Genomic DNA, 19,075 nt, shown 5'->3' on the forward strand with positions numbered 1-19,075 from the left:
AGGAAAAATCCACCAAGAAGAACTCCCTATTCTGAAAATTTATGCTCCAAATGCAAGGATACCCTCATGCATAAAAGAAACTTTACTAAAGCTCAAAGCACACATTGCGCCTAACACAATAATTGTAGGTGACTTCAACACTCCACTCTCCTCAGTGGACCAATCAGAAAAACAGAAACTAAACAGGGACACAGTGAAACTAATTGAAACTTTGGACCAATTGGATTTAACACACACACACACACACACACACACACACACACACACACACACACATATGTATATAAAACATTTCATGCTAAAGCAAAAGAATATACCTTTTTCTCAGCACCTCATGGTATGTTCTCCAAAATCGACAATGGATTTGGTCACAAGACATACTTTAACAGATATAAGAAGATGAAATTAATCCCATGCCTCTTATCAGATCACTATGGAGTAAGAATTGTCTCCAAGAGCAACAAAAATAATGGAAAGCCCACATATACTTGGAAGCTGAGCAATATTCTACTCCATGATACCTTGGTCAAGGAAGAAATAAAGAAAGAAATCAAAGACTTTCTAGAATTTAATGAAAATGAAGGCACAACATACCCAAATCTATGGGACACAATGAAAGCAGCGCTAACAGGAAAACTTATAGCCCTGAGAGCCTCCAAAAAGAAACTGGATAGTGCATACACTAGCAGCTCAATGGGACACCATAAAGCTCTGGAACAAAATTAAGATAATTCACCCAAGAGGAGTAGAAGACAGGAAATCATCAAACTCAGGGCTGAAATGTATCAAGTAGAAACAAAGAGAACCATATAAAGAATCAACAAAACCAGGAGCTGGTTCTTTGAGAAAATCAACAAAACAGATAAACCCTTAGCCAGACTAATCAGAGAGCACAGAGACAGTATCCAAATTAACAAAATTAGAAATGAAAAGGGAGATATAACAACATAAATTGAGGAAATTAAAAAAAACATCAGATCTTAATACAAAAACCTATACCCAACACAAGCGTGGAATATGGAGGAAATGGACAATTTCCTAGACAGATACCAAATACCAAAATTAAACCAGGATCAAATAGATCACCTAAACAGTCCCATAACCCCTAAAGTAATAGAAGTGGTCATTGAAAGTCTTCCGATCGAAAAAAAGCACAGGACCAGATGATTTTAGTGCAGAATTCAATCAGACCTTCAAAGAAGACGAAACACCAATACTTTTCAAACTATTCCACAAAATAGAAATGGAAGGAATACTCCCTAGCTCATTCTATGAAGCCACAATTATGCTGATACCAAAACCACACAAACATCCAACAAAGAGGACTTCAGACCAATTAGCCTAATTAATGTAGATGCAAAAATATTTAATAAAATTCTTGCCAACCGAATCCAAGAACACATCAAAACGATAATTCACCATGATCAAGTAGGATTCATCCCAGGGATGCAGGGATGTTTCAATATACAGAATTCCAAAAATGCTATCAACTACATAAACAAACTCAAAGAAAAAAACACACGATCATATCATTAGATGCTGAAAACCTTTTGAAAAAAATTCAGCATCCTTTCATGCTAAAAGTCTTGGAAAGAACAGGAATTCAAGGCCCATAGCTAAACATAGTAAAAGCAATATACAGTAAACCAATAGCCAACATCATACTAAATGGAGAGAAGTTTGAAGCAATCCCACTAAAATCGGGGACTAGACAAGGCTGCCCCCTCTCTCCATTTCTTTTCAATACAGTACTTGAAGTTCTAGCTAGAGTAATTAGACAACAAAAGGAAGTCAAAGAGATACAAATTGCAAAGGAATAATTCAAAATATCACTATTCACAGATGATATGATAGGATACTTAAGTGACCCAAAAACTCCACCCGAGAACTCCTACAGCTGATAAACAACTTCAGTAAAGTGTCTAGTTATAAAATCAGCTCAAGAAAATCAGAAGCCTTCCAATACTCAAAAGGAAAAGCAGGCGAAGAAAGAAATTAGAGAAATGACACCTTTCACAATGGCCACAAACAATATAAAGTATCTTGGTGTGACTCTAACCAAACAAGTGAAAGTTCTATATGGCAAGAACTTCAGGTCTCTCAAAAAGGAAATTGATGAAGACCTCTGAAAATGGAAAATCTTCCTTGCTCTTAGATTGGCAGGATTAATCTAGTGAAATTGTCCATCTTGCCAAAAGCAATATACAGATTCAATGCAATCCCCATCAAAATCCCAACTCAGTTCTTTATGTAGTTAGAAAGAGAAATTTGCAAATTTATGTGGAATAACAAAAAACCCAGGATAGCTAAAACTATTCTCAACAGTAAATGAACTTCTGGGGGAATCAGTATTCCAGACCTCAAGCAGTACTACAGAGGAACAGTGTTAAAAACTGCATGGTATTGCTACAGTGACAGGCAGGTAGATCAATGGAATAGAATTGAAGACCCAGAAATGAATTGACACACCTATGGTCACTTGATCTTCATCAAAGGCGCTAAAACCATCCATTGAAAAAAACAGATAGTTTTTTTCATCAAATGGTGCTGGTTCAATTGGAGGTCATCATGCAGAAGAATGCAAATTGATCCATTCTTATCTCCTTCTACTAAGCTCAACTGCAAGTCATCAAGGACCTCCACATAAAACCAGGCACACTGAAACTAATAGAAAAGAAACTGGGGAAGACCCTTGAGGACATGGGCACAGAGGAAATGTTCCTGAACAGAACACCAATAGCTTATGCTCTAAGATCAAGAATTGACAAATGGGACCTCATAAAATTACAAAGTTTCTGTAAGGCAAATGACACTGCCAAAAGCACAAAATGGCAACCAACAAATTGGGAAAAGATCTTTACCAACACTACATCCGACAGAGGGCTTATATCCAATATATACAAAGAACTCAAGAAGGTAGACCCCAGAAAGCCAAATAACCCTATTAAAAAACCTTGAGATTTCACCTTACACCATTCAAAATGGCTAAGTTAAAAATTCAGGAGACAGCAGGTGTTGGTGAGGATGTGGAGAAAGAGGAACACTCCTCCACTGTTGGTGGGGTTGCAAATTGGTACAACCACTCTGGAAATCAGTCTGGCAGTTCCTCAGAAAACTGGGCACCTCACTTTGGAAAGATCCGGCTATGCCATTCCTGAGCATATGCCCAGAGGATTCCCCAGAATGTAGTAAGGATACGTGCTCCACTATGTTCATAGCAGCCCTATTTATAATAGCCAGAAGCTGGAAAGAACCCAGGTATCCATCAACAGAAGAATGGATGCAAAAAATGTGGTATATATACATAATGGAGCCATTAGAAACAATGAATTCATGAAATTCTTAGGGAAATGAATGGAGCTGGAGAACATCATACTAAGTGAGGTAACCCAGTCTCAAAAGATCAATAATTGTATGCACTCACTATTAAGTGGATATTAGCCTAGAAAACTGGAATACCCAAAACATAATCCACACATTACATGAGATACAAGAAGAACAATGGAGTGGCCCCTGGTTCTGGAAAGACTCAGGGTAGCAGTATAGGGCAAAACCAGAACAGGGAAGTGGGAAGGGATAGATGGCAGAAAAGAGGGAGGGAAGGGGGCTTATCTGACTTTTGGGGAGTGGGGAAGCCAGAAAAGGGGAAATCATTTTGAAATGTAAATAGAAAATACATTGAATAAATGCAAAAAATGGCATACAGAGTTAAACAAAAAATTTTCACTGGAAAAATCTTGAATGGCTGAGAAGCACTTTAAGAAATGTTCAACATCATTAATCATTAGGGAAATGCAAATCAAAACACCCCGAGATTTCACCTCACACCAGTCATAATGGCTAAAATTGAAAACTCAGTTGAGAGCAGGTGTTGGCAAGGATGTGGAGAAAGAGGAACACTCCTCCACTGCTGGTGGGATTGTAAGCTGGTATCACCACTCTGGAAATCAGTCTGGTGATTCCTGAGAAAACTGGGTATTACACTTCCAGAGGACTCTGGAATACAACTCCTGGGTATATACCCAGAGGATTCCCTGGTATGCAATAAGATCACATACTCCACTATGTTCATAGCAGCTTTATTTATAATAGCCAGAAGCTGGAAAGAACCCAGATGTCCCTCAATAGAGGAATGAGTATAGAAACTGTGGTATATTCAATGGAATACTACTCAGCAATGTAAAACAATGAATTCATGAATTTTTTAGCCAAATTGTTGTAATTGGAAAATATCCTAAGTGAGGTAGCCTAATCACAAAAGAATACACATGAATTCTGATAAGCAGTCACTGATAAGTGGATATTAATTAGCCCCGAAGCTCTGAATACTCAAGACACAATTAACATATCAAAGATTCCCAAGAAGAAAGAGGGAGAGGGCCCTGGTCCTGAAAAGGGTTGATCTAGCATTGTAGGAGTGTACCAGGACAGAGAAATGGGAAGGGGGTGATTGGGGAATGGACAGAGGGAAGACAGCTTATGGGACTTGTGGGGAGGGGAGAACTGGAAAAGGGGAAGGCATTTGGAATGTAAACAAAGATTATAGGGTAAAAAAAGGCATCATGAATTTTCCAGGCAGATGGATGGAATTTGATAATATCATCCTTTGTGAGGTAAGCAAGTCGCAAAAGGGTATGTCTGGTATTCATTCACTTATAAGTGGACATTTGCAGTAAAATACAGGATGTCAATGCTACATTCCACAGACCCATTTGGCTGGATAGGAAGAAGGGCACAAGCAAGCATGCTTTAGTCTCACTTGGAACCAAGCATGGAATCTTCATTGAAGGCTGATGGAGGGAGGGAACTGGGAGACGAGATCATAAGGGATATGGGGGTTTAGGGTCAGGTGTCGGGAGGGATGGTTGGTGGGGTGTGCTGATGGCCAAGAAATCTGCAACTGATGGGGATGGTTGTGGGGGACATCTCCAGGAAGAGATGGAAACCAGTGATAGGGGAAGCACAGACGAATCAATGCAGGTATCCTTAGCTGTGGCTCTATGTAGCCTGGGAAGGGAAGAAACCCTCGGGAGTGATAGGGACACCAACACACCCACAAAAATTTTGACCAAAAACTTATCATGTATCCAAGAAATGCAGGGATTAAGTATTTTGCAAAGCTTGCAGAAACAGTCAACCAATATCAAGCACAACTTGAATCACATCCCATGGAAAGGCCATCAATCTGTGACCCTATTAATGCTACTCTGGTATGCTTGTAAGCAGGAATCTATCATGGCTGTTCTTTGTGAGGCTCCCTCCAGCAGCTGACTCATATGTACATAGACACCCACTGCCAAACAGTAGATGGAGCTTGAGGACTCTTATAAAAGAATATGTGGAAAGATGGTGGGCTCTGAAGGGGATAGGAACTGCACAGGAAGACCAATAGAATCAACAGTCCTGGACCTGTGTGACTCTCAGAACCACCAACAGAGAACATTCATGGGGATAGACCTAGGTTTCCATGCACATGTGCAGTGTGGTCTTCCTGTGGGTCCTGAGCAACTGGTGCGAGCATTATCCTAAAATCTGTAGCCTGTATGTTATGTTCTTCCAACTGGTCTGCTTTGCCTGGGATGAGTGGAAAAGTATGCTACTAGCTTCATGGAGAGTTGATGTGGCAAAGTAAGGAAATACCTTAGGAACAATCACCTTATCAGAGGAGAAAGAATAGGGTGAGGATTGTGGGAGGAAGTGACCAGAAGGGAATCAGTTAGAAATGAATATGCAAAATACTACTACTAGTAGTACAAGTACTACTTACTACTACTACACCTACTACTAACAGTGATAACAATAAAAATTTTAAAAATTGGTCATGGTTACTGCATTAAGTGGAAAATTAAAATATCATTTGACATTAAAATCCTTTTATTTTGTTCTTTAACCATGTATTAAATTGTTGTATATATATTTTTAGATATATTCATTATTTGTATTTCAAGTGTTATCTCCTTTTCTCATTTCTCCTCTGAGGATCCCATAACACATCATGCCTTCCCCTGCTCAGCAACCAACTCACTCATTCATCCCTGTCCTAGCATTCCCCTAACAGAGGGCATCGAGCCTGCACAGGACCAAGGGCCTTTCCTCTCACTGATATCTCACAAGGCCATCATCTGCTGCATATGCAGGTGGAGCCATGGGTCTCTCCATGGCTCTTTGGTTGGCGGTTGAATCCCTGGGAGCTCTGGGGGTACTGGTTGGTTCATATTGTTGTTCCTCCTATGGGGCTGCAAATCCCTTCAGCTCCTTGGGTCCTTTCTCTAGTTCTCTAGTTCTACTGGGAACCCTGTGCTCAGTCCAATGAATGGCTGTGAGCATCTATTGCTATATTTGTCAGGCACTGGCAGAGCTTCTCAGGAGACAACTGTATCAGGCTCTTGTCAGCCAGTACTTGTTTGCATCCATAATAGTGTCTGGGATTGGTGTCTCTATACGGGATAGATCCCCAGGTGGGGCAGTCTCTGAGGGATGGCCTTTCCTTCAGTCTCTGCTCCTTATATGTTATAAATACCAAGGTATCAAAGTGATTATGAAATCATTCCTCTAGAACTATATGCTCTTCTTATTTGAAGAGATTTCATTAGTAATAATTTAAACAGGAATGTCAGAATCCTGAAAACCTTTTAAGTAGTGACTTTTAAAGATGGATATGTTTTTCCAAAACACAAGAATACTATGCAATAAAGATATGGACAGTTTCAGTGAAAATCCCCTTGGGGCCAAGTAGTCAAAACATTTAATTCCACATTTGTCATATTATCTCATTGGTCAGACAAGCACAGAGCTCAGCTACTTTCCCTATTGCCATCGGATTACTCATCTCAGGGAACCTAACTTCTAGGTATCAAAGAGCAAACTTTATACAACAGAGGTTTATTTGGCACTCTATGGAGATAAATAACTGTCAGCCACAGGATGTACTGTACCAAACAGTTAAACTTCATCAGTAAAGACTTGCTTCCTAAGGTAATCTCTTGTATACTCCTGAGAAATGGAGAACACTGAAAGATACACATGTCTCTGTAATAAGGAGTCTCCTATTAACAGACTTGTGTCCCACAGTTTTTTCAAATTACAATAAAATCATATACAAATGAAAAAAAAAACCTGGATTGAGTATCTCATTATCAGAGTTAGAGACAGACTCTAAGAAAATAAAGGAGTACGTAAGATGTACATTACCAGCTCATCCTCATCATCTATCTTCAGAAGACATAAATTGGAATTCTGACATGTCTGTTTGCATCCACTCCATGATTTTCTGTCCTTGGTGACATAATAGCATTTTATACCATAGCAAAACCAGTATATTTCAACTCCGCTGACTACAACAGAGAAGGTAAATGGTTAAACATATTATTTTCTGGTATTTTGTTACCAGAACAATATATTTAATAAGGCTGTGTAAAGGAAAATTAAAATCTCACTGGTCTCAGAAATTGAGATTCTATAATGCCCAGAGACCCCCATACACCCATGATCTATGCAACATTATAACAGTGGAGATAGAAAAAAAAATTTAATGTGTCAGTCACTGATGAATCCCTAGAAAAAATGTAGCACAGCACACAAAAGAATACTATTTATCCCTCAAAGGGAAATGAATCAGTCCAGCATGATGACTTATGCCTGTAACTTGAGCACTCCAAAGAGCAAGACAGTGGAGTCTTCACCAGTTGATTTCCAGCCTAGGCTAATTGTTGAATTCCAGTCCAGCCTTGGTTATACAATGAGTTCCAAGTCACCTTGCGCTGGAAAATAACATGATGTCTTACACTAAAACACAAAAGTGAGATGCCCATGTATATGATGAACATGGATGAACTTGAGGATGGTAGGCAAAGTGAAACACACCAGGTCTAGGACTAACTTTCTAATTTCACGCAGATCAGATTTCTAAATCAGTACAACTCTAGGAAATAGAAGCTTGTAAGATACCAGGGGATGGAGAAGAGGCAATGAACACTTGCTATTCAGCGGCAGCTAAACTGATGGCAGAATTCTAGCTCTACATTGTCCCCATGCTGGTGCACACACTACTGTGCACTTAGCATTGTGCCATGGTATGTGTTACATGTTCATACCTTAAAAGAACTAAGAGACATACAAAGGAGGTTTTGTGGCTCATAGTCTGTTCTCTTGACTATGTTGATGCCTTCAATTGTATACTGATATTCACAAAACATTTAAGTTGAAAACATTAAAATATGTGCAGTTTTTGTAGCAAAATAGGAATATTGTGTTTAGTGAAGGGCTGAGAATAGCCATGCTTTCTTAACAAACTTTATCTCCAACCATTATATTTCTGGGAAGAGGTATCATTGGGTAGCTCTTGTTGGCATGGAATCTGCTGACATATCCAGACTGTCCTGAAAATTAAAATCCCCTTCCCTCAACCTCATAATCACAGTTGTTATATCATTATGCGACTCTTTAAGAAATAATTAAGTTATTTAAACCAGTGGCACAATACATTTTCCTTGGTTCTAGAATACTTCAAAGATGTTTTTGAAACTTTTCATCCTGTCAAAAATTTTATGATGTAGCTGTTTTAAATGTATTCATACTGACATAATGAGAATCTTCATATCTTACTATCAGAGTAGTGAGATTATATACAAGAGCTCTATTATCTCAAAATCTTGCAAAATAGTTAATGACAATTGATAAACTGTGTCAGTTAAAGTGATGAGTCACACTGAAGGGTAAGAAACGTTTTTTGTGACACTTGATCTTTTCATTTTTCTAGCTTCATTCACTATGTCCCTGACAGAGCTGCAACATGTGCACACCATGGTGTAGTTGTCTGATCTAGGGAGGGTTCCTTTGTTACAAAAAGCCCAACTCTCTCAAATCAAGTCAGATGGAATACAGGCTCTGCCTCCCCCCCTCTCTCTCTCACACACACACACACACACAGAGAATTATTTTTATAACTGCATCCATTTTAGCATAAATAGTTGATAAATATGCTCTTACTAAAATATTCCATGTTCTGTCAGTAACAAAGTTGTAGACTCATATTTTCCCATAGACTAAGACAGTCATAATTCTTAGGGTTACTTCTTTGTAGTTCCCTCCTCAGGGAGCTGTATGATTGCCAAACAGACACTCACTTCTAGAAACTAAAAGATTCTCCTAATCCAAACTTAGATTTCTTGGTTTCTAGGCCCCTACATGAAATAAGGAACCGCAACAGATTAACCCACAGATCACTAGCATCTTAAGCCGCTGGTTGGACTTCAAAGCTTCTGGAGAAGAAAGAATAGATGATAATGCATTTCTGTGTTAATGGTCCTCCCCTGCTCCTTACTTGTGTGCTGAGAGGAATCTAAAACAGTCTTGATCTCGCTGTACCATCTGTTCTGTTCTCTATTGAGGGATTCCAGAAGATCATTGCCTAGACTACACTCTATACACTTATTTCTTAACACTTCTTTCTTCAAGTCGATGTCACATTGCATGCTGCTGCAATTATGGTGGTGGTTTAGAGTTTTCTGCAGTTCATGATTCTCTTGACTATACTGCAAAACTAAATTAGTGACATATATAATATCAGAAATGCTTATAAGGAGTGTATATTAAAAAAAGATTAGAGATAAAACTTTATGTTGACAGCCAAAAAAATAATTTTCTTTTTTTTCCTAAAGAAAAGGTTCCGTTTCTTTATTTTGCCTTTCAGAGTCGTCTTTGCTATGCCTTAAAAGTTCATCCTTATTCATTTTATTTATTAAATTTAATAAGACATTTCATCATCATAACCCTTTTAGCAGCACATTTATTGTTACTTCTTTATATGAGGGAATGTCAAGAAACAGTTTGATTCAGTCACTTACCAATTAAAAAAATAAAAAATAAATTCTGTAGTTTTTGTGATATTAAAAATATGAAGAACCAACATTTAAAGCAAATACTGTAGCCAAACTTTAAGTTATGGCTACATAAAAAGCTATCCCTCTCAATGTATGCTACACTCCAACTCTCCAGCTAGGCATGAAGACATTTTTCAAATCTTCTTCAATTTTTTTCTTTTACTGAATATTTTATTTATTTACATTTCAAATGTTATTCCCTTTTCTGATTTCCCATATGAAAACCCCCTAATTCCCTCCCCCTCCCCTCCTTCTATGAGGGTGCTGCCCCACCCACCCACCTACTACTGCCTCCCGACACTGGCCTTCACCTATAAATCATTTTCATTGTTACTTTAACATTTATAAATTAGCACTTCACTAACTCACTTTAGAAACAGATACATCAATTTTTCTCTAAGGTTAGTTGACTATAAATTAAATTATACAACTGAGTAAAATTATGACAGGAGTAGCATCCAATCACTTCATATTCTGAAGCACAAATTTACAAATAATAATCAAAGTAAAATATTCAATAAATACTTAACAACACTTGAAAGCATGAACTAAAATAATGCTAAGAAATAGCACAATTTTTATTGAAGCATATGGAATGCAATATGACCACATACAAAGCTATGTTTGAGCACAGCCTAGAAGATTTCCTGTGTAAATGTGGAGGAATCCAATAAATTTTAACCTTTAATGTCTCCGTACAGAAGTCTTCTTACTTTAACATGACCTCAATATACAGAAAAGAAGTAGAAAAAGAATTTCATCAATTCTTGCATAGCTGTTTATCATAAAATGTTTATGTAAGATTAACAATCACCTGAGATCAGAAAGCATATTATCACCAAGTACTCAGAAGACATATAACCAAAAATGAGGCAAAAACCAGGCAACTCCCAACATCCCCAGAGCTAACACAATAGGTATGAAAGATAACAGACACTGCAGTGTGTCAGGAACAAAATTCTAGCGTCCAGAGTTTCTGACTCATCACCTGATTATAAGCAAGACAATGGACAGAGTGGGTAACTGCATAGTTCATGTCTAAAGCTATTCATTAGGCAAATTTTCAAACAAGATGTATCTCAATTACTCACTGTTTGTCACCAACACTGCAACAGTTACCATTAGAAGGGAACAGAGGATTCCAAGTGCTATCACAATGAGCTGCCAGGGGACAGAGCACTCTTAAACCAAAACAAAAGAAGAAAAACATCAACATGAAAAGAGCACATCTCAATACTAATTACAATTTTGTGGAATGGAAACAAGGGAAAATTTTTCACAAGTTGATGACACAGACTGAAAATGGGCTCTCAAAATAGTAGATTTCTACCTTAAATGCACCCACTTTACAAATCCTTCGTGTATGAATTTTCACAACATTTTCAACTTATTTCAGCCTTTGCCTTGTATTCTGAATCCTCCTGACACAAACTAGGAGCTAGATGACAGGCATGTGCCCTCACCCAGTTCTACAGGAGCTAATGTACCTTCTACAGAAGGCCCTGGAGACATTGTTACAATCCAAATATAAGATACCGAAGTGTAGCATGCAGTCCACCAGGAAAAATAACTGAGACTAAAGAGGAAGAATGAGTGTTGGATATTCTTGAGAACTATCAGGGAGTGACATCTGATCTGGACCTGATCTGTATACATCCCCATTCTTGAAAGGTCCTATATGTCAACAACCTCTTCTTTCCTGAAAGTTTGATTTTGTTCTATATAAAACTGAACATTTTGGTGTACTTAAGGCATTTGGAAACTGAAACTCATGTCTCTGATTATCACTACATCAAAGAAGAAAACTATCTCAGCTTGGAGCATAGATGTGACAGTGTGTGCAGAGGAAAAATGAGACTAAAAAGTAATATTTCTGCTTTTTCATTAAGAAACAAAGTTATTCCTTGATGTTTTAGGAACTCATACTGGGGTTTACTTATAACAGACCTACTAACCTGTCATCCCCTCTTCCTTCAGCTGCAACTTTATTTCCACTGGGAGACTTCCTCTTTGGAGGGATAATTTTCTGTGCCTTGTTGCATTAGATGTTGTGATATTTATAACAATTAAAACACTTTCGTTGAGAATGAAAGTATTGTTTCTAATGTACAAGGTTCATTGCCTTAGGATTTAGTTTCTCTGGAACTTTTGGTGTTTTATCAGAATCTAGTTTGCCTGTTAGTTTTAAAGTTTTCATAATTATTCTTGACTGGACTAAACAATATAAAAAACATGCTAATGGTTTCTCACTTCTTTATTCTCAAGATTTTTTTCCATATAGACTCCCATTGTTCTACTCCACCCATCTAGTTTCCTTTGTAACTGGCTTACAACTAAAAAGTAGAAGTGGGGTTATAATTTTTCTTTTTTTTAACTTTAAAATCTGATTACTTGGTTTCTTAAATTAATTTTGAATAAGTACATACATGATTATCCTCTAGCTAATATTTTTTTCTTCCCTCACCCCCCGACCCTTGGGCACAACCAAGCCCAGATGAAATGGAACATTATAGTTTTGCAAAGAAGCTAATAGTATATTTCTAATTTTAAATGGTTAAAATACATTTTTAAAATGTGTGATTTTTACACACTTCAAACACTTACCTCTGTGTCTAGCTTCTCTGGGCCCTTGAGTCTCCTCAGATCTCACTTGGTTGTGCAACCCTGAAGACTTATAAAATCTCACAGTTGAATAAGTGACCTCTTGCTCACTCATCTTGGGAGTATGTGAAGTATGTTCTCTGTTAAAATACGTCCTTGATTTATTTCTAAAGAAATAAAATGTCCATCTTCAGGAAGGTATCTGTGTGTGATGATGCAGAGGGCTGGGAAAGGGTGGGGTCTGACTCACTTAATGATCCAAACATCCTGGTATGGAGTGACCCCGTTTCCACTAAAGGGGAGAACACTGTGCAGATTTCAATTGAAGTTCTTTATATTTTTAATGGTCAGAGCAATTAATTTTTAGAAATATGGAAAGCCATAAAATTTTACTAATAAGTCATCAAGATATTGACACAGGCTGTATGTATAAAATATTCAGCACGTAAAAAAAAAGTTTAGGTAAAATTGGAACCTCTGAAGATCATTGAAAAATTGCAATCTATTCAAATAACAAAGAATCAAGACTTTAGGGATAAATAAAAGCATTGCTTTAAAATTGTTAACACATTTTGATATATGTATGAATATTAAATATTTTTCAATCTTTTTATTTATGCATGACTCTGAGTTTTCCAGACACTACTTTCAAAGGAATATTTGAAGGTTAATACTATAGGTGATCTAGTACATATAAATATCTTTTGGGTTGAAACCCAAATCAGCTGAGATATCCAATCCCTCCACCCAGCCATAATCTACACCATCCAATTTGTGGTTGGACCTAGTAAATGGATTTGACTGGAAAAGTTCCTACTGGGTGGCCTAATCCAGACCCAGAAAGGCAATACTGAATATTCCTTCTCATCCGAGAGTCTTGGCTCAATATCTTCAGAAATGATTTGTAAACTTCCGTAACTTCAGCAACCAGAAAAGTAGAAAAGTGTATATTACTGGTTGGGGTGTGGGAAGATCATAGTGAGAAATAGAAATACAATATGAAGTTTCAATCTTAAATCATTCAATGTACATAATCATTTCACATATAATATACTCATACATGATATTGCAAGAGGAGGATATATGAAAATATATTTTGTCACTATGCAACATACATGAGCTAATGCACATGAAGGTTACAATCTGATAATAGTTATCAATGTATCAGTAAATAGTATGTATTTATAACTGCCCTTACTCTTACATTAATATCTGAGGGGGAACCAGCAGAAAATAAGGAAAAAAATGCTGGGCATGTTTCGTCATTCTTATATAGTTCTTTTTTTTTTTTTAATTAATGAAGTTTTCTGTAAGGACTTACTTTTTGCCTTGTTTTTTGGCTGAAAATAATCCTTTCAATACTTAATTCCTTTTCAAAATTATTATTTTTTAATTATTGCTTATGAGGTAGCCCTGAACCAGCCGAGATGCATGTGTCCAGAAGATAACATTCCAATGTTGGGTGTTAGAGAAATTACCCATTTTATCTGGCTCCTATTGGGAAATCTTTAAGATAAACAATATATAAAGATTTGACAAAGTTAAAGACTAATGAACATCATAGTTTCCTCTACCTTAATTTCCTAGCACACAACACAAGTCATAGCATACTCACAAAGAAAATAATCAGTGCAGAATAATAGTTTTCGCATGCTGCCAGAGTTACCCAGATCTAACACAAAAAAACAGCTCTTCCCCTTCAATCCCGCTTTCATGTCACAGCATGTGAAATTCTCTAGAATATATTTGACCATTTGATAGAAAATAAATTAGAACAGTTATTGTTACCTGTGTCTCTACCTTGAATAGATTCAGGTGAAGGTAATTAATCCCTCAATTTTGTGAGTAACTGGTTGGCTTTCCTGGTCTGTATACAGTAACTGGCACCAAGAAGAAAGTCAGAAATAAATTTCCTGAATGATACTCAACCTCATGATTTTCTGCCCCTCCTCTTGACCAAAGCAAAAAGAGGAAATTGCTTTTGAAACCTGACTGTGAGACTAAAGGTGAGAAGCAACATATTGTGTGAGATGCTGCAAAATAAGTCTTAATTGACACTGGAAGACAGAGAAGATGAGCACTCATGCAGAAAGAAAAACCAGAGTCCTTAGCAGAACAACTAGAAAAATGAGGGACTGATGTTCCTCAGCTCCAGTTTTGTAATAAGCTGTTGGAAATTTTCTCTTACGTTACTATTTTTTAAGTTACTCCTTGAATTTGAATTATGCTAATTGCAGCTGAGGATGTATTAGGGATACCTTAAAGCACTTACATTTCCACTAGTTAAATCTTCCTTTATCTTCTTCTAGATATTTTTGACATTATTTTTTCTGTTATTGATTATTTTATGTACTTACATTTCAAATTTTATGCCTCGTCCTCATTTTCCTTCCCCAAAGACCCTTTTATATTCTCTCTGCCCCCTGCTTCTATGAGGGAGCTCTCTCTCACACACACACACACACACACACACACACACACACACACACACACACACACCTATTCCCACCTCATTGCACAACATTTCCCTCCATTGGGGAATCAAGTCTTCATAGAACAAAGGCCCTCTTCTCACATTAATGCCAGATAAGACAATCTTCTGCTACATAAGCAGCTGGAGTCATAGGTCCCTTCTTCTTTGGTTAGTGGTTTAGTCCCTAGGAGCTATGGGGGATCTGGTTGTTTGATATCTTTGCTCTTCCTATGAGGTTGCAAATCCCTCCAGCCCCTTTGGGCCTTCCACTAACTCCCCCATAGGGGTCCTCACACTCAGTATGATGGTTGGCCGCAAGCATCAGCATCTCTTTTGGTCAGGCTCTGGCAGGGCCTCTCAGAAGTCAGTCATACCAGGCTTCTGTCAGCAAGCACTTCTTGGCATCAGCAATAATGTCTGGATTTTGTCCCTGCATATGGGATGGATGCCTGCCTAGATGGGGCAGTCTCTGGATTGCCTTTCTTTCAGTCTCTGCTCCAATCTTCATCGCTGCATTTTTTTTTGACAGGAGCAATTCTATGTTAAAAATTTTGAGTTGGGTGGGTGACCACATCCCTTAACTGGGGATGTGGGGCAACTGGGAGCAGTATCTAACAGCTAAATATGGTTTCTACAAGTTCTCTCTCCCCTTTGTAGTGTATTTCAGCTAAGATCAACCCATTTAGGCCTGGTGTCATTCTATATGGAGGTGTTTTCATATAATATATATGAAATATATATTATATGAAATATATATATATATGTGTATATATATATATATATATATATATATATATATATTGATGTTTTCATGGTACTGGGATAGTGAATCTAAGGCAATGAGCATGCTCAGAAAATCTCTTTCACTGAGTAAAGCACCCAGGCCATGGTTTTATTTTGTGCTGGTGTTTTATTTTGATTTGCACATAGTTTTTGTGGTTGGTATTGTTGTGTGAGATAGTTGTTGTATCTTACTATGTGGCTGACCACATACTCATAGTCCACTGTCCTCATTCTTTTCTTTCTTGGAATTATAGCTGTACACCACTACACAAATATGATTCATTTTTCTGATAGCAACTTTTCTAGTAAATAATAAGCATTTCTTCGTTTTATATAACTGTATCTCAATATATCTAACATCATATGTTTTTATTGATCACATATACAGCATAAATTAATTAGATAATCCTCCACTGCTGAACATTCCAGTTGTTTTATAGTATTATGCTGTTGTTCATTTAAAATATACATGGGTTATACTTTAGAACATAGTAAGAAAGACATTTAATGCATGAAGTCATGGGACTCAGAGAGATATACATTTAAGGAACTCTGATATATAATATTATATGATAACTAGTTAACTTACAGTCTATCAGTAGGCATGAAAATACTCACAACTGAATTCTTAGAGTAGAGTTGGGGTGATTTTTTGTGAATTTTGACCAAAGATTTGTGATGAGAATTCCCTGAAAGTCTCTATTTCAGCAAAGACTGACTTAAAGAACAGAAAAGTGGGGACATTTGTAATGGTGTGGATCTGGGAGTAATTATCTTACCAAAGTCTAGCTCTGGCCTTCTAAGTAACCTGTGTTAGTTCTAGTGCAGCACTCCAATCTTTGCTTAGCATGTAAATGTAAGGAAAGTACTAGTTATTCAAGCCTGTGTTTTCATGTGACATCAAGAATGTGTCATCTACTTCCTAGGTTTTAAGAAACGAATTAGGAATATAGACAAAATCTCAGAGTTTACAAGAGAAAGCTTTTATCCTTTATCCTTCCAAAGATTCTCTAAGACAAATAACGGGTTAGATTTCCTACCTGACCAGTTCAAAGAGTGCAGGTGTTTTGAAGACCTGGATAGGAAGGTTACGTGAAAAACTGACACATCTAAAGCCCTGAGCAATTGCTGCTCTAGAAATCCACATTCCTCCCTCATCTGAGAGATTTATGTCACACTGACCATGGAAATATTAAGAGTGCTGAAACCTTTTTGAATCCATATCTCTGATTAGAGGATGTCATCCTTATCACAGAGTCTAGGCACATGCACATGGCACAGTTCATTGTGTTTTCTGCATATAGGTTGCCATCGCTAACATCATGCATAAACACGACCAAGAACTCCAAAGCAGTTTGTTCATTACTGTGGCCATAACATTAGCAGGAAATGAGAGGACTATCAGTTGACTGATGAAGGTTAAATGTAGTTAATTGATACTGAACACAGAGTGGGTATTTTTGTTTGTTATTTGTTTGGAGAGAGATAGGGAAATGGTCATAACTGGACAGCCAAATAGTAGAAGCTTTCTCTAAGCTCTGTACAACTGAGCTCTGAATTTATAGAAAAATATAAACTATTAAGGAGCACAATTAGCATTGAAAGATATAGTGACTTCAGATAGAATGGAATTGATTGACACTCTAGTTTTGTTTCTTTGACTAAAGTGCTGCATGAAACAGGAAGTACTTAACTCACATGAACAGGTAGTAAAACAAAAGTGAAAAACATGAAGACATTATTGTTTTCTTTAGCTATTTCTTTTAAATTAATTTTTTTGAAAAAGTAAACAACAGCAAAAACATTCATAAGCACACACACACACACACACACACACACACACACACAGTGAGAGAGTGAGAGACAAATACTGTGGATCTACTCCAAGGGTTGAGATGCCAGCCAGGAGATCCACAAAAATAAATGGGTCTTCTACTCTGCCTTGTGATTCATGTGTTGTTAACCTACAGCATGTGCAGAACTAAGAAATCCCTATATATGTTGTCTTGGGGTCACTAGTTTGAATAGAAATGGCCCTCATAGGCCTCTTTAGATTCAGTATCCCTATATAGTGAGTCACAGCTACATCACCCCCAGTGATTCTTAGGTATCTCCCTTATCCCATGTCTCTGTCTCATTATGGACACTGAACCAAACAAACTTAGGAAGGAAGGGATTATTTTATCTTACATTTCACTCCTGAGTGTTAAAGGAATACAGAATTAGAATTTAGGTGAAGGCTCTAAGCAGAAACCACAGAGGAACTCTTTCTGATTTGATACGTGGCTCAGGTTTTGATATTTTTCATTTCATTCTTTTCTTTCATTTTTTCCCAATAATTTATTTATTTATTTACCACTCCCTCTTCTCATCCCACTCCCACTCTCACATGCCCCTTCTCCCACTAACCGTTCTATGTTTCCACAAAGAAGGGGAAATCCTCCAGGGGTAAGAACAAAATAATCACAAGAGTGAGGGACTTGGGAGTAGGAGAGAGGAGGGAGGAGGAAAAGAGGGGCGATGGATCAGGTGTGGGAGGAGACTGGGGAGATGTATAGAAGGTCAGGGAATTAAAATGAGGTATATAGCAGTGGGATATAGGGAACTGATGGTAGCCCCCAGAAAGTTCCAGATGCTAGAAAAGAGATGCTCCCAGGAAACATCAGTTATGGAATTAGCAGAAATACCCAACAAATGGGAGAAAGAACCTGTAGAGACCATATGGAGAGCTGATTGAGGGATGGGTCCAGCCCTTGCATGCTCTTTGGTTTTTGGTTCAGGCTCTGTGAGGCCCCATATTTCCAGAACAGTTTTCTCTGTAGGTCTTCCTTTACCTCTCAGATTCCCTCAATCCTATATCCCACTCTTCCACAAGACTCCTTGAGCCTTGTCTAATATTTGGCTCTGGATCCTCTACATATGTTTTTATCAGCTGCTGGATGAGGTCTCTCAGAAGATAGATATGCTAGGCCACACTCTGAATGCACAGAAGAGTATCATTAATGTATCAGGGTTTCGTTCTTTCCCAAGGAATGGGTATCAGGTTGGGTAGTCATTGGTTGGCAATTCCTATCATTTCTGCTTCATCTTAATTCAAGTGTTTCTTGTAGACTGGACAAAATTTGTGACAAAGGTATTATAGGTAGTTTGGTGTCCATTTTCCTGCACTGGAAGTCCCAAAAGGGGGCTACTTCAGTCTCCATATCATCACCTGCCAAGAGTCTCAACAAGGGTGAATCCCATAAATACTAGGATCTTCTCCCATTCCAGGTCTCAGGCTATTCCCAGAGATGCCCTTGTATTGAATTCTTTTCTCTCTCTCAGCCCTTAACTCTAC

General features: G+C 37.7%; 3 protein-coding genes across 26 annotated transcripts in view; all 3 read right to left on the reverse strand.

Annotated features, from left to right (window-relative positions):
- Positions 1–14,359, reverse strand: part of LOC127679309 (killer cell lectin-like receptor 5) — a 46,287-nt gene extending 31,928 nt beyond the window's left edge. For both annotated transcript variants that reach the window (XM_052175079.1, XM_052175078.1), the window contains exons 1-5: positions 14,271–14,359; positions 12,486–12,649; positions 10,973–11,062; positions 9,323–9,541; positions 7,192–7,334 (exon numbers count right to left, since the gene is read on the reverse strand). In XM_052175079.1, coding sequence (XP_052031039.1) covers positions 7,192–7,334; positions 9,323–9,541; positions 10,973–11,062; positions 12,486–12,597 — 564 coding nt within the window. In that variant the 5' untranslated portion in view covers positions 12,598–12,649; positions 14,271–14,359. The remainder of the gene's footprint in view (positions 1–7,191; positions 7,335–9,322; positions 9,542–10,972; positions 11,063–12,485; positions 12,650–14,270) is intronic.
- LOC127679301 (killer cell lectin-like receptor 5) overlaps positions 1–19,075 on the reverse strand; it is a 403,713-nt gene that overhangs the window by 242,077 nt on the left and 142,561 nt on the right. The gene's annotated exons all lie outside the window — the stretch shown is intronic.
- The window catches only part of LOC127679308 (killer cell lectin-like receptor 4), a 47,905-nt gene that overhangs the window by 9,224 nt on the left and 19,606 nt on the right, over positions 1–19,075 (reverse strand). The window lies entirely within an intron of this gene.

Source organism: Apodemus sylvaticus, chromosome 2 (assembly GCF_947179515.1).
Source record: "Apodemus sylvaticus chromosome 2, mApoSyl1.1, whole genome shotgun sequence".
NCBI lineage: Eukaryota > Metazoa > Chordata > Mammalia > Rodentia > Muridae > Apodemus > Apodemus sylvaticus.